This window comes from Pagrus major, chromosome 2 (assembly GCF_040436345.1).
Source record: "Pagrus major chromosome 2, Pma_NU_1.0".
Taxonomy (NCBI): Eukaryota; Metazoa; Chordata; class Actinopteri; order Spariformes; family Sparidae; genus Pagrus; species Pagrus major.
Genome location: NC_133216.1, coordinates 15,340,661 through 15,354,404, shown reverse-complemented (window position 1 = coordinate 15,354,404; position 13,744 = coordinate 15,340,661). Strand labels below are relative to the sequence as shown.

General features: G+C 41.3%; 1 protein-coding gene across 1 annotated transcript; it reads left to right on the top strand.

The window, feature by feature from the left end:
* Positions 1–638: 638 nt before the first annotated feature.
* gvin1l2 (GTPase, very large interferon inducible 1-like 2) lies at positions 639–7,250 on the top strand. The gene is made up of 4 exons (XM_073481829.1): positions 639–681; positions 1,964–3,560; positions 3,969–6,968; positions 7,112–7,250. The coding sequence occupies exons 1-4, from the start codon at positions 639–641 to the stop codon at positions 7,248–7,250; spliced, it is 4,779 nt and encodes a 1,592-aa protein (XP_073337930.1).
* Positions 7,251–13,744: the final 6,494 nt, after the last annotated feature.

Genomic DNA, 13,744 nt, shown 5'->3' with positions numbered 1-13,744 from the left:
AAACATCATTTCTGCAGCAGTTTTTTCAGCTAATATTGTAGCTTTTCAACAATGAGGTATGGCCACTGCTCAAAATTGGAAAAGCCAAACTCAAAACTAAATCACAAGAGGTTTGAGCTTCAAGTTGTGAAGTGCTAAAACGAATGGTTTGTCACCTCAATATTGAACTCTCAGTTGTGTGCTTTATCTTTCCGACAGTCTCCTGACCTGAGCAGACACCATCGTATCTGCAGGTCGTGTTCAGCCTGTCATGGGCTGTGTTTTATTGTGAGAAGCAAACTGAAACAGGGAGGAGTGTACTGCTTCACTGAAGCATTTCAAGAAGATAAAAGTCAGGACAAACCTGCCTCCTCCGTACGTTCCACAATGACCTAAGACAGCAGCCTACAACATATTCTCATCTATTGTAAGTAGGACAACAGAGGTTTTCACATTCCAGTCATGTGGTGTTGGTGGTATTAGGCCAAAGAATGTTGAAGGTACTTTTGACTGTGTTGTGCTGCCTTTTGTAGCCCAGTGATGTTTGTGTTTTGAATTTTAATCACAGGTTTCCAGTCAACACTCCACATGAGTAGTGGCTGACCGGCAGAGGAAAACTCATTTAAAACGGAGACGGGAGACACTCAGCAGGATTTATCATGTCAGTCAAGCTGCCTAAGAGGCTGAGCAGCAAAAAGAAAAGTATGTTCACTTTTATTTTTATGATTTTTTTAGGGGTTGTGGCATCGTTACATTATTTCTTTTAAAGAAATTGCAGATGTTTTAATGTTCTAAACCCTCAAAAGATTTGTCTTTGTACTTTACCTACATGAAATTATTTAATAAATTGATAAGATTAATTGATTAAAAACACCTACCTTGTACTTTGAAGGAAGGCCTACAAGCATCAATAAATGGTGAAAAGGTATTACTTTTATTTGGAGAGTTATGCAGGCTGTATATGGCTCAAGAAACCAGCTTTGTGTCAAGCCAAAGTATAATTACCCTAGGTGACCCATGATCCATCTGTTATTGCCCTATTTTAATTATCAGGTGTGCAGCTCACCAAACAAATAAGTGGCATATTTTTAGACACACTGCTGCAGCAACCCAAGCCGACACATTGTCTGTGTTTACCCAAAACCTCAGCTAATCCAAATATGTTTGCATTCTGCAGCTACACTCAGCGCTTCATTTAGCAAAGGCTTTGGCTATAATTCTAAATGTGTGCACAGCAACCATGATACCAAATAATTTGGTTAGCTGTGAAGTTTAATTTTGCGAGGTCTGTTTATGTAATTAAGGACAGCAGAAATTAATTTGAGCTGACCACTTCAGAGGCTGCCTGTGACTGCTATGGCTTTGAGAACAGAATGAGATAAATGTGCAGGCCAGGAGGTATGTGTTGGATGGAAGCTCAGAAATGCCGAGTGTTTTAATATATTTACCCTGTAATGATAATTGAGTTGGTGGCAGCAAGTGTCAACCCTGACAATAATGGCACCAAAGGAGAGTCAGTTTGAAGATAACACTGCTGTTTTGTTTGCAGTCAGAGCTGAGAATAAAATGTAATGTCTAATAAGCTACAGCTAACATTAACAAAATAGGGTGTCAATATGATAAGTAGTGACAGTTCAATCATGAATTATGAGCTATTTTCTACTTTTTCTTTTAAAAGCAAACCCTGTTACTCCTAAATCAAATGAGTCTGAGGCAACAGCTGAAGAGTATAACTCAAGTATTGATAGGAACTCAATTCAACTTTGTAGTATGTAGTATGAGAAATTCATGTAACTGAAAAATCCTTTGTTTGCCATTTTCCAAAGTATAACTAGAACATTTTAACAACTTGAAGCCAAATTCTTTGGCTGTTTATCTTGATCATATAAATTCACACTTAACTGCATAAAACTATGAAACCACATATGATTTTAAAATGCATCTAATCCACAGCCTAAATTATTACCTTGTTTTTTCAAACCAGAGCCTCTAAAGAACAATGCCCAGGCAGAGACTCTCCATAAGCTGGGCCTTGAGGCCTTCTGGACTACACGACTGGACCCAGCGTCTATGTTGGACATCAGCACTTGGACTCTTGAGAATCAAGTTCCTCTAGAGCTTAAAGATCTACCATATGCTTTCCTTCAACGCCTTTGGCTGCTTCGCCCTGATGCACGGAGTCCTTGCTGCAAAAATCAGCATGGTGTTCCAAACAGTGCCACTAACTCACCCAAGGAGATGATCAATGCTTTGGGGGAAAGCCAGAGTGACATCAACCCCCTTGATCTAGTCACAGCTGTCTTTATGTCTGCTAACACCTTCCTTCAGCAGGAGATGACTGCACGCATGGTGCAATGCCAGTTTGCTGTGCCCCTGATACTTCCGAACATAGATCCAGAAGAACCCAGTCACTTCCTTCTTTGGCCTTTGAGAGGTGTTGTGAACCGATGGATGTCTCACAAGAAGGTCCACGAGGGGGATTTGGCTAGCACTTTCATGCCAATGGTTTCTTGTGTGAAGCTTGGCCGCTGTGGTGTCTCCAAGTCAAAGGTGCTAAACAATGTTATAAATGGACTCGGATCTCCCAGTGAAACATTTCTCCACAGAGGGATGGATGGAGGACAGCTGCCCCGAAGACTCTCCAATGGCCTTGTAGAGATAGGATGGTATCTACCCACTGGAAACACTGCCAGAGATACGTTCTCGGTCCCTGTGGTCATCTCTAACCTGCGTGGTGATGCCAGTGTACATGAGAAATACCTCAGTCTTTTATGTCAAATGTCTTCAGCTGTGGTTGTTTTCTGTGGGAATCTTAGAGAGAAAGAAAGACAGCTTCTTGCTTCTTGCAAAGATTTGGCAAGCAAGCTCATATTGATTGACCTATCAGACACTGAGGAAAATGAAAACAGAGTTGTGGGGTTTGCTGATCAGAACCTTGGTCAAGTAATTGGGCTTCCCACAGGATCAGTCCTGCAAGGGAGCGCTTTGAGTGAGGAGGAACTGGCTGACAGGCTGTCTGACACCCTGAATGATCTCTTACCAGATACACTGAAACTTGTTTCACTTGAGGCAGCAGCAACATTAGCAGAGGAGCTAGGCCTTAGTGTGGATGAAGGGGCTGTCTGTAAAAAGGCAATGGCCACAGTGGAGGAAGTATTGAAAGGGTTAGACGAGGGATCTGCTCAATTTAGAGAGAAACAGCTTCCTTTGCAGGGGCATTTGTGGGGCAAACTGGCCCAAATAGAAAAGGAGGAGAGAAAACAGAGAAAAGAAGGAAAAGAAATCAACTCCCAACTGCAAAATGAAAAGAAAGACATCTTTGTTGAGTTGAGTAGCTACAAAATGACCCCATCAATGAAGATTTTCACCGATGCGCTTTTCACAACAGATAAAGTGGAGAGGACTTGTTTCCTAAGTTGGATGAAGCTGAAGCTTCAGCTGATGCAAATTGGAAAACAAAACAGTCAGCAAGAGCTGTTCACAAACCTGCAGATAAAAGAGCAAGATGGCATCCCAGAACGTTTTGATGAGCTCACAAATGGAGCCCATGATGGTCTAGAGGACAGTGATAGTTTCTGCACAGATTCATCGTTTGAAGAGGAGCAAAATGAAGAGCAGAGTGTAATCACAGAACTACAAGTTTCTGAGTTACAAGCTGAGATTGACCAAGAGTTCGAGCACATCTTGCAAAAGTCTACAGAAAAGACCACAGAACAACAGCCACAAGAGAAAGACCATCTCAAGTCCACAGATGATCCGGTCCTAGAGCAGCAGTTAGAAATGATGTCAAATAAAAAAGAAATTCAAGAGGAAGGAGTGATTGAAAAAGGGTTAGAACAAATTACAGATCCAGTCTTTGAGGACCAAAACAATCATTTGGAGTCTGAAGAAAATGTAACCTTGAGCTTCCAAGAGAAACAGCAAGATGAACCACAGCTGACAGTAGCTGACTCAGATTCAGCTTCTTCCTCCCAACAACAAATGTGCCAAGATGTTGCCATTGAAGATCAGGTAACCTCATGGTCACAACCTTTTGAACCTGATCCAGCCTGGCTGGGCCTTGAGCACTTTTTGCGTGAGATGGGCCTAATTTTTGAGCTAACACACATCAGCCCCGGCAGTGGGAGCCAGAATGTGTTACGCCTCCCTAGCTTAGCTACAGACCTTCTTTTCTACGGGATTCCACTTGAACTAATGGATGGAGATGCCTCAAACATCCCCATGCAGTGGCTGGGCTGTGTCTTTGCAGAGCTCAGACGCCGTCTACCTCAAGAACAGTGCAGGACCCGAGTGCTGACAAACCTTGGAGTACATCATGCTAGAAATGCTGAGGTTCTTTCTGCATTATTCGGGGTGAAATTCCCTGAAGGAAGGCAAAGATCGACTCGAGGGGTGTACATGGTCGCCCTGTGTCTCCCCTATAACCTTAGAAAGGACATGGAATGCGATCTTCTGTTGCTAATTGATGTAGAAGGTCTCCGCTCAGACAACCACAGAAATACACTGATCCAAGACAACGAGATGGCCACTGTTGCAACAGGATTGAGTGATGTTTTAATGCAGAACATCTCCTCTCATGCGGATACTGAGTTTGAAACTGATTTCAGTGTCATAGCCAATGCTCTCCTACGCATCAAAGAATGTGGCTCTATGCCCATTTGCCAACTCCTGGCCCAGGATGATGGTATAAACAGTGTGTTACAAGCCTCGCAGTTAAGGCGTCTATCTGATATGCTTCAGACTGAGACTGGGGACAAAGAAATTAACAATGCTAATAACCATTATGCAAAGACCACCGGATGTATCACCTGTGTCAAATGGCCGTGGTACAATATGTCCCTCTCTGAACCAATTGATACACAGTATAGTGAGGCTGTGTTAAAGCTGAAGCAAAACCTCCTTGGGTCATTGAAGAAAAGAGCAGCCAAGTCCGCAGCCACAGGTCTGCCTGAAATCATGAGACGTCTCTGTGTTGTTTGGGACGCAGTGAGAGCAGAATCATTCTCCGTTGGTCTGCAAAATACTGACATTGCTTTAGCTTTCTCTTTATTGTGCACAGAGCTTTCCCAGTGGGAGGATAGTTTCCTAGAACACATGGACAGGTGGCTTATGGGGGCATCAAAGAAAATCGTCGCTACCAAAGCAAAGGCTTTAGACGCTATGATCCAAAATGGTCTTATGAGTGAGCTGAAGGACGAAGCCAGAGAGGAAATCAAAACAGAGGTGGACAAACTCAGGTCAAAAGTAAAGGCCTATTTGATGAAAGATGACATTCCCAACATGGACACATTCAAGCCAGTCCTAATGAGCAACATGGATGACCTCCAAAAGCGAGTAACTGAAGTGATAATACAAAGGTTGGAGGTGGTCACTGAGAGCCATTGTTCTTCCACACAGTTGAAGAAATTTGAGATGTTACTGGAAAAAGGACAGGAATCCAAGATGCAAGCACTGGTAGAGAAAAGCAAGTCAACCAAAGTTCTTCTTCAAGATGCAGAGCTGGAAGATGAGTTTGAGGGCGTGTGGAGTGATATCTTGTCCAGCTTTGAATTCAGGCCTTCAGAAACAGACGATATCACTGCAAGAGTGACTCATATCCTGAAAGAGAATCTAATCAGCCGTGGGCTTCAGAAACACCTGAAAAAGCTTGAAGGCATTGGCCAAAACCAGACATCTAACTTCTACGTTAATGACGAGTACTTTGGATATCGTAGCAGATTAAAGCACATGTTCGAAGACAACAACAGAATACAGAGGTTGGCAGCTCAAAAGTTGGCAAGTAATCTCATAGAGGAATACAATCAGTTTGCAGCAGATAAATCTAGCTCACCAGCAGATTTCTCTGACAGCTACATTAGGGAACTGTTAGAAAATGTTGAAAAAGGTTTGAAGGACAAAACTCTGGAAATCAAATCAGCTTTTGAAGTTGATCTGAAGGTTTATCTCTGTAGCGCTGCATGCCAAGACTTCCAAAAACTACATGACCGCTATGCCAAGGACACAGAATTTTTGACATGTATCTCTGCGGCTAAGAATAAGTACTTGGCAGAGTTTATCTATCAGTTCAGGAAGAGAGACCAGTGCCAGAGGGTGGCTCAAGCATTCACCTCCATGGTTATCAAACCTACAGTGTCAGACTACATCTATAAACCAGTGGGGATGCGCATTGTAGAAGAGATCCAAGGTAAACTCCCTCAGTATCAGTCCCAAAGGGCCTTCCACCAGAACTTGTTGGAGGAGCTGATAAAGGAAGACACCTTTGAAAACTTCCTGGAATATTTTCAGTCTTATGACGACTACAGACTGAGGAAGATCCAGGAGACAGTGGTGGCTCACCTCTGTGAATCAACCCACTTGGATAAATGGAGGCAACAAAGACTTGGAGAAATTGTAGGAAAGATTGCGGCAGCAGTGAGCAAAACGGCAGAAGGTACCAATGGAGTGTTGAGTGATACAAAGCCGCTGCTGGAGAGAGCGTGTCTCATTTTAGAGCAAGATGGAGACGTGGATGTCACCAGGGCCTCTCTGGATGGACCACTCTTCAGTATCACCACAGAGTGGGATCGCTTTGTCACATGTCTAATGGAGTTACTGGCTACAATGCGGTTGGATCTGGCACAGGAGTTCACCCAAAATGTGGATATCACCCAATTACTTCAATGCCTGCCAGTTCAGCCCCACAACTCCCTCTTCGACAGAGTGAGGGGCTGTGACAAAAAATGTCCTGTCTGCAGAGCCCCCTGTGAGCTGGAGAAGAAGGGACATGAGGTTCACAGGGCTCTGCTCCACAGGCCTAAAGGCATGTTGCCCCATAACTCCTGTTCTCTTTCCAATGTGAGTTGCCCTCAAAGTGTGACTGAAAGCAACCCAGACCAGAGCAATGACACAGAGGACATGTCTGTGGCATGCACCAGCCTCCTCTCCCTGTATCCAGACTGGAGCATCTCCCCTGAGGACCCAAACAACCAGATGCCAAGTGCTTACTGGAGGTACGTTGTGGATTATTAAGGCTTAAATGTCATACTTATAAAATCTTAAATGTTTCTCGTACATAATCTGTACATTATATACCAGTATATATACTTTGTATGCAAATGTTCCTGAAATTAGCTAAATATTCTTTAATTTACAGATATGTGTTGACGAGGTTCAATGAGAGGTTTGCAGAGGAATACGGGCAGGAGGCAGCAAAGATTCCTGACGACTGGAGGAAGATCACAGAGGAGGAGGCCTTGTACAGTCTGAAGGAGGCCTTCTCTGTACAGTGCTGATTTATGGACTGGTCAGCGCTCAACGCTGTCTTTAACATAATAGATGTGATATTTTATTAATCAGGTTTTAGATTTTTTAAAGCAATTATTAGGGATGTTGATGATAATGGTAAAAATGGACAAATAGCTAACCAAATGGACCTTTTTTTATTTCTGTTTGTTTTTTTGTTTTTTTAACTATTTCCATTAACACATATTGTCCTTTATGTAATGTGCAATTAATTGTCTCTCTTATTATCTCACTTTTAATATAATAATATCCTCTACTGCTTCCTGATGAGACAAAACAATGTGAAAAATTGTAAGGTCTTGCCTCGCATTCAAAACAAACCAATGACATTTTTTTTTCACATTAGAGTAAAACTGTGTACCTTTTAAATACCTTTGTCATATAAAAAAAAATAACATTGTAGATTGATTTAGGGAAGAGCAGGAATATCAAATGTGTTGTCTCGTCTTTTTCTTACCGTATAGCCAGCAGTAATTTACAGAATGTCAAGTCCATTGTTTTGTGTTTTGAAATGAGTAACTAAAGTATAGTTAGCCTTTTGTTTTATTATGCAAACATACAGGTTATTATGCCACATTTGAACTGCAAAGATTTTTCAATATTTAGGTTTAACATGAATTGCAAAAATGAATTCAATGTAGTAAAATGGAAAAGAACTGAAAACTACTTTGCATAGTGTTTATTCCTGATTTACTTGGATTTGGATTGAACTCAAACTGTCACATCTGAATTTTCTTACATACAGTGTACTGTGTTTACTGTAAATTATTTTAAACAAAGCTGAGATTATTTTGGATTTATAGGATAAGGAGTGGACTGTAAAGAGCACGGCATCGGATCATGTGCATTACACAGATTCCCCGACAGTTTCTGCCACATCATCGCCATCAAACATCCTTAAAGTATTTTATCTTGTGTGTAGCAAAACACAACGTCTCTGTATCACTTTCTCACATCAAAACACTTGATGAAGATTACACTGTGCAACTCTTCTTCTGTGAGCACAGGCGGGATCCTCTAATGTGCTGCATCACCTTAACTACTCTCCACTAACCGTGCACATGTTCCTGCTCTGCCACTCAGGAAAAACATTGCCCTTCTTATGGTACCAGATATACACATTACTGAACCGACTAAACATCGGAATAAAGAAGGAGAATGAATGTAGGGGAAAGTCAAGTGTTGAAATCCACAAGAGGGCAATGTGGGATGGAAGAATCTCAGATAGCACAATGCAAAGATGTAAGAACAGGGTTCAATGATTTTAGACATTAGATCATTTATCATTTGTCCATCCATTATACTTGTAAAGGACATTTTTATTCAATGATTGATCAACATTACTTGACAGATAATATAAGTGATATACAGATAATTTCCCTGTTAAAACTGCCCTTTGAAAGATATTTGCATACAGTAAAATACATTAACAGTGACTGAGAGTAACTAGACAGATCCCTTCAGACAGGTCATGGCCTGAAAGCAAAGGTCACCTCTGATCTTTAGCTTGGACTCTGTACAACCATGTGACAACAAGGATCTCAGGCTGAAGGCTTGTGAGGGTTTAAAAGCTCACTTGTAGGTGCCAGGCTCTGAGCCAACCTGGTGATAAAGTGTGCAGTCCTCTTTCCTTATTTTTGTGGTGTAAAGGCTGGCAGCAGAGATTTAAACAATATGCAGCAGGTCGCCCTGGAGGGTCCGGGAGTCCCACACCTGCCATCTACACGCCAGTTTGTCTTTACACCTAGCTTGTTTAAATAAATGACAGGATTAATGACAGTATACTTTGAGCTGTACAAGTACAACAATTTATATTTATCAAACAGTGTCAACCAATTCTTAGTTAGATGAAATTACTGTAGCAAAAGATTTCTAAACAGAAATGAATCTAAGTGGGTAAAATGCTGTACAGAGAAAATGAAGTCGGGGTGGCAAAGGTTAACATCGAGTGGTTGCTTTTTTCACCTGACAAGAAGCCTGAATTTCTCCAGGCAAATTATTTATGAGACAAATTTGAGTGTCCAAGTTCAAGCATATTGTTTCTTTTCCCAGAAAAGTGTTGATTGATCACAATATGGGTCAGTCTGCCTTGCAGCCAGACAGAGTAAAAAGGCTTTACACCCAGCAGTATGCCATTAGCAGAAGATTTATAAACTGGCATAGAGCTAAATTTATTCTGCTGTACCTTGCGACGGGATTAAGCCGGCTGCTCTGTATGTTGTCTAGACTAACAAAGAGGGAAGAATCCAAATTAACATGAAAAAATATTATTTTAATTTAATGAAAAGTATTTTATATCATGATTCATCGGGATAAAGAAATACATGTCCTAGTCAAAACTAGTAAACAGCTTTTCAAACGTGATGATTCAACTGTATAGTTGTTTTTTGTTTTGGTAGACCATGGTTGACTAGCTGCAATCACTACAAAGCAACAGCAGCAAAAGCCAAGGCAGCAAAGATTTGCAGGGCAAAGCTGTTTTTGATTTTTCAAACAGGAGACGGATGCCACATTGACATGTGGTCTGCAAAATGTTTCAGCCACAAACGTTTACAGGTGTAGGGTGAGGCTGAGAGGGAGAAAAAGCACAATGACACACAGTACATACTGTTATTCATCCATTTCTGGCATCTCCCTTGACTCATTCTACTATTTTATCCTCACATACACAGACATAATGATGCACTGCTCACACAAACACACACAAACACACACTGATAATGGAGGTGGCACTGAGTGTACTCTATGGACCTCAAGGCAACTTATCTAATCTTTTCACAGTGTCTGCAGTGACGTACACTGAGAATGAATCACTTCATTGTGAAGACATGGGGAAAGAGAGATTTTCAGAAATGCACCATTGGTGATTTTTGTACATTTATCAGCACTAAACTGTTTACTGAATGATCAAGAATATTCCTTTAACTACACAGTGTATTAAGGCTTTTTAAACTGTACCGGCTCTGACTATCAGTGCCTCCTCTGGAGCTCTGCTTGTGAGTGAGATTTGAGCTGCCCTATGTGTCGATACTCCAATAAGATTTGAGGTAGAACTCTTGCTTGAAGTGCTGCAGTCTGTGCTTCTGCCACTTCAAATTGGTTCAGAAATGACATCAATATCAGGCCCAATTTCTTTAAAGGTGTTCAGAGCTCTGACAGATTTTCACCTCGGACTCTGTCACAAATAGCCATCTAACAAATGTCACCCCACGCTGCCTGTGATACACAGCTTTAACCTTTTCAGCCTGGCGAGTGGGAGTGAGCGGACTGGCTGATTACACATCATTGTCTTTCAATGTGAGAATGGCAAGATGTAAGTACCAGCCAGCTGCAGCTTTACTGTACCTGCCTGAAAGGTGGGGGAAAAAAGCTAATTTGAATAACGTATTTTCCTGTAATCAAAGTTTGTATCATAAAGAGCCAAACATATACAGAAACACCAGTATGATTCTGTATATTTGACGATTATGTACGGCTACTGTGTTAATGAATGAAAGTGCAGAAAGTGCAGTTGTGTGGCAGTGTGAGTCAACTGTCTATAGGGAATACTGAGTGAGCACTGTTTCCAAAAATAGAATAAAAAAAATCTTTATCTTCAAAGGACTACATGTACTCCAGCTGTGCTAAAGCTTATGTGTCAAAAATATCCGGAAGCAAGACATGCCTTTGAAAGGTCAGGACGTTGCTTACATGTCTGCAATGTTGGATTATTTCAGGTTTAAAAATGCCAGAGAAAATATGAGGTGCCTGCTAAACCACATATGATAAGGCATTACGTTTAGCTGCTGCCATATGTCTTGTACATTAGAGATGTCAGCCCCGTCAGCCACTGCCAGAGCAGACAAGAACGAACAGCTGCAAATAGTGCCTGAACTAACAGATGCAAACCACAATAGTTCTCAAACACAATCAAACGATGTCCTCTATTTTGTCTGGCAGGTTGCTGCTCATTATGTCCCCAGCTGGCTCAAGCACAGACTTGTAGCAGCAGGCTGCAGCATTAATTTATAGTCCATAAGCTAACAGCAGACATAATGATGGGCAAACATTCCCATTTGGCACAGTCAAACAACAGTGGGGCACAAGAGAGGTCATCTGTGAAAATCGGCTGCCAATTATTCATGTTTATTTTGGTCACAGTCAAGGAAATGTGCGCATTGTTGGTAAATCAAATCAATTTTATTTATATAGCCCAAAATCACAATCACATTGCCTCACTGGGCTTTAAAATCTGTACAGTGAAAAACATCCTCAGTCCTAAGACCCTCGATTTGAGTGAGGAAAAACGTGCCATGTTGTTGGGAAAAAAAGACCCTTTTAACAGGGAAAAAAAAGATGGAAGAAACCTCAGGAAGAGCCACAGAGGGGGGATCCCTTTCCCAGGATGTACAGACATTAAATAGATGTCACATGTACAGAACAGAACAACAAAATCACAGTTTACAAATTGCATGTACTGGAGCGTTGAAGAATTTCTTATATAACTTTAAAGGAGACATATTAGGATAATAGTCAGACTCATTATGTTATTTTGGGTAACTACTAGAATAGGTTTACATGCTTCATGCTCAGTTTTCTCATACTGTCCAGTGCTGCAGTAATGTATTCTCCCTCTGTCCGAAACGCTCCTGTCTCTTTAAGACCTCCCCCTCCCGAATACCCAGTCTCCTCTGATTGGTCAGTTCCCACACGCCTGACTCCAACAGAGCAGCTGTGCTAAATCAATTCTTATGTGCCAAACTAGCTACTTGGCATATGCAAATGTGTGACATAGTGACGTCATGTGACGTCACAGAGTCACAGAATTAAAGGCCGGACTACTGATGAGGCGTTTCAGGAGCAGTGTTTTCTGTGGGAGAGAGGAGCTTCTGTTGGTGCTGACTTTGACCTTTTTAACTTTCAAGACTTTTAACAAGAACCTATATGAAAAACTGAAGGAAAGGGAAAAAAAGAAAAAGCATAATAGGTCTTCATTTAGTGAAATCGTACAATAATTCTGTGAAAGTGGCATTAGTAGATGTGCTTGTTCCACTTTGTCTCCTGCTTTTTAAATGTTTACCTGGGTTACAGTTACTGGTATTTGAACCAAGCGTGGTTGCGTTACTTGAAAGAACTTGAGAGCTAGAAAGCGTTTTACTTCTTTTGACTGTGATATATTCATCTTTGTATGTACCTGCCTGCTGCAATATCTGTTGTCATGCCTACCACAGGCCACGCTGTAAATTAATCAGCCATTTTAAGGAGAAAACATGAAAAAAAAACAAAGACAGATATAAGTATAAGTAAGTACAGGCAAGCAATGGATTTTCACTTCACTTGGTTCGATGATGAGGGCATCCGAGCGTGAAATGAATATACTTTTCTTGTCTTCTTGCCTTCTCTCTTCTTGCACACACTCTATTTTTTATTGTGTTGTTATTTTCCCTGATGGCTCCTGAGTGTTTATCCTGTCTTATTGTGACTTAAAGTGCAGCATCTGTTTGAGTCATGCTTTTTGCTAAAATCAATAGACTAATCCTCTTTTTCTACTAAATATTTAGAGCACCATCCGTCTGCTTTCACTTCGACAACTAATCATCTGAACATTGTCAGATCTGTTCTCTCTCTGCCTCATCTGCTTCCATCTCCACAGCATCCCCTCCTTCCTGCAGGGCGGCTCATGTACATACAGACGTATGGAGGTCAGAGTCAAGTTGAGATGTGACGTCAAGCTAATCTACCATGACTGTTTGTTACTAAAGGTGTCCTTAAGGGGCACTGAATCAAAATCAAGACAGACTGTGACATTTAGCGAGGCAGACGTGCTGTGCTGCAACACCCTCAAAACATCAAAGTTCAGTGAGAATCAAGATCAAATACTCCACATACTGCGAAGTAACACAGTTTTCTAATGTAACTGTAAATGTTAAAAGCAACTTCGGCGTCACAAGCACAACAATCACATGTACTCGCCTCTATTTAATGCTGCTCTCCACTCCAATACATTTCTTTGTCACTTTTCTCCAGTACTTTTAATATTTTTTTATCAAAAAAGTTCGACAAGCCTATATAATCATTGAAGACGAAAAGGGCACATTTCAAAGTTGTCCATGAAAAAGAGATTTCGTCTTCAATCTTTTCAGATTGTTTGATGTACAGCCACCTCAACCTGGAGCACTCTACAGCTGGAATTGAAGCTCTTCACTGTGATTCCCAGAGGAGATTTTGAATTACTCTTATGTAATATGGGGAGAGCGTCTGTGCGGGTGTGCTCTTGTACTCACTCCCAATGTATGTGTAAGTTACTACCACTTCGGCGCTGATCACTTTTATGATTTACGTTGTATTTTGTGTCTGTATCAAATGTCCTGTCTGTCTTTAACTCTGTGTTGTATTGACCAATCCTAAGTCCTGCCCCCCTTAGTTACTGTTGCTAGGTCAGGCAAGCTTGACAAAAGAAACATGGTGATGCAAATAAAACGAGAGGCTGGCTTGACAGTAGTCT

Coding starts and splice junctions, on each gene's coding strand:
- gvin1l2 (XM_073481829.1), top strand. CDS start 639: ATGTCAGTCAAGCTGCCTAAGAGGCTGAGCAGCAAAAAGAAAA. Junction 682..1,963: donor GCTGAGCAGCAAAAAGAAAA/GTATGTTCACTT, acceptor TTTTCAAACCAG/AGCCTCTAAAGAACAATGCC. Junction 6,969..7,111: donor ATGCCAAGTGCTTACTGGAG/GTACGTTGTGGA, acceptor TTTAATTTACAG/ATATGTGTTGACGAGGTTCA.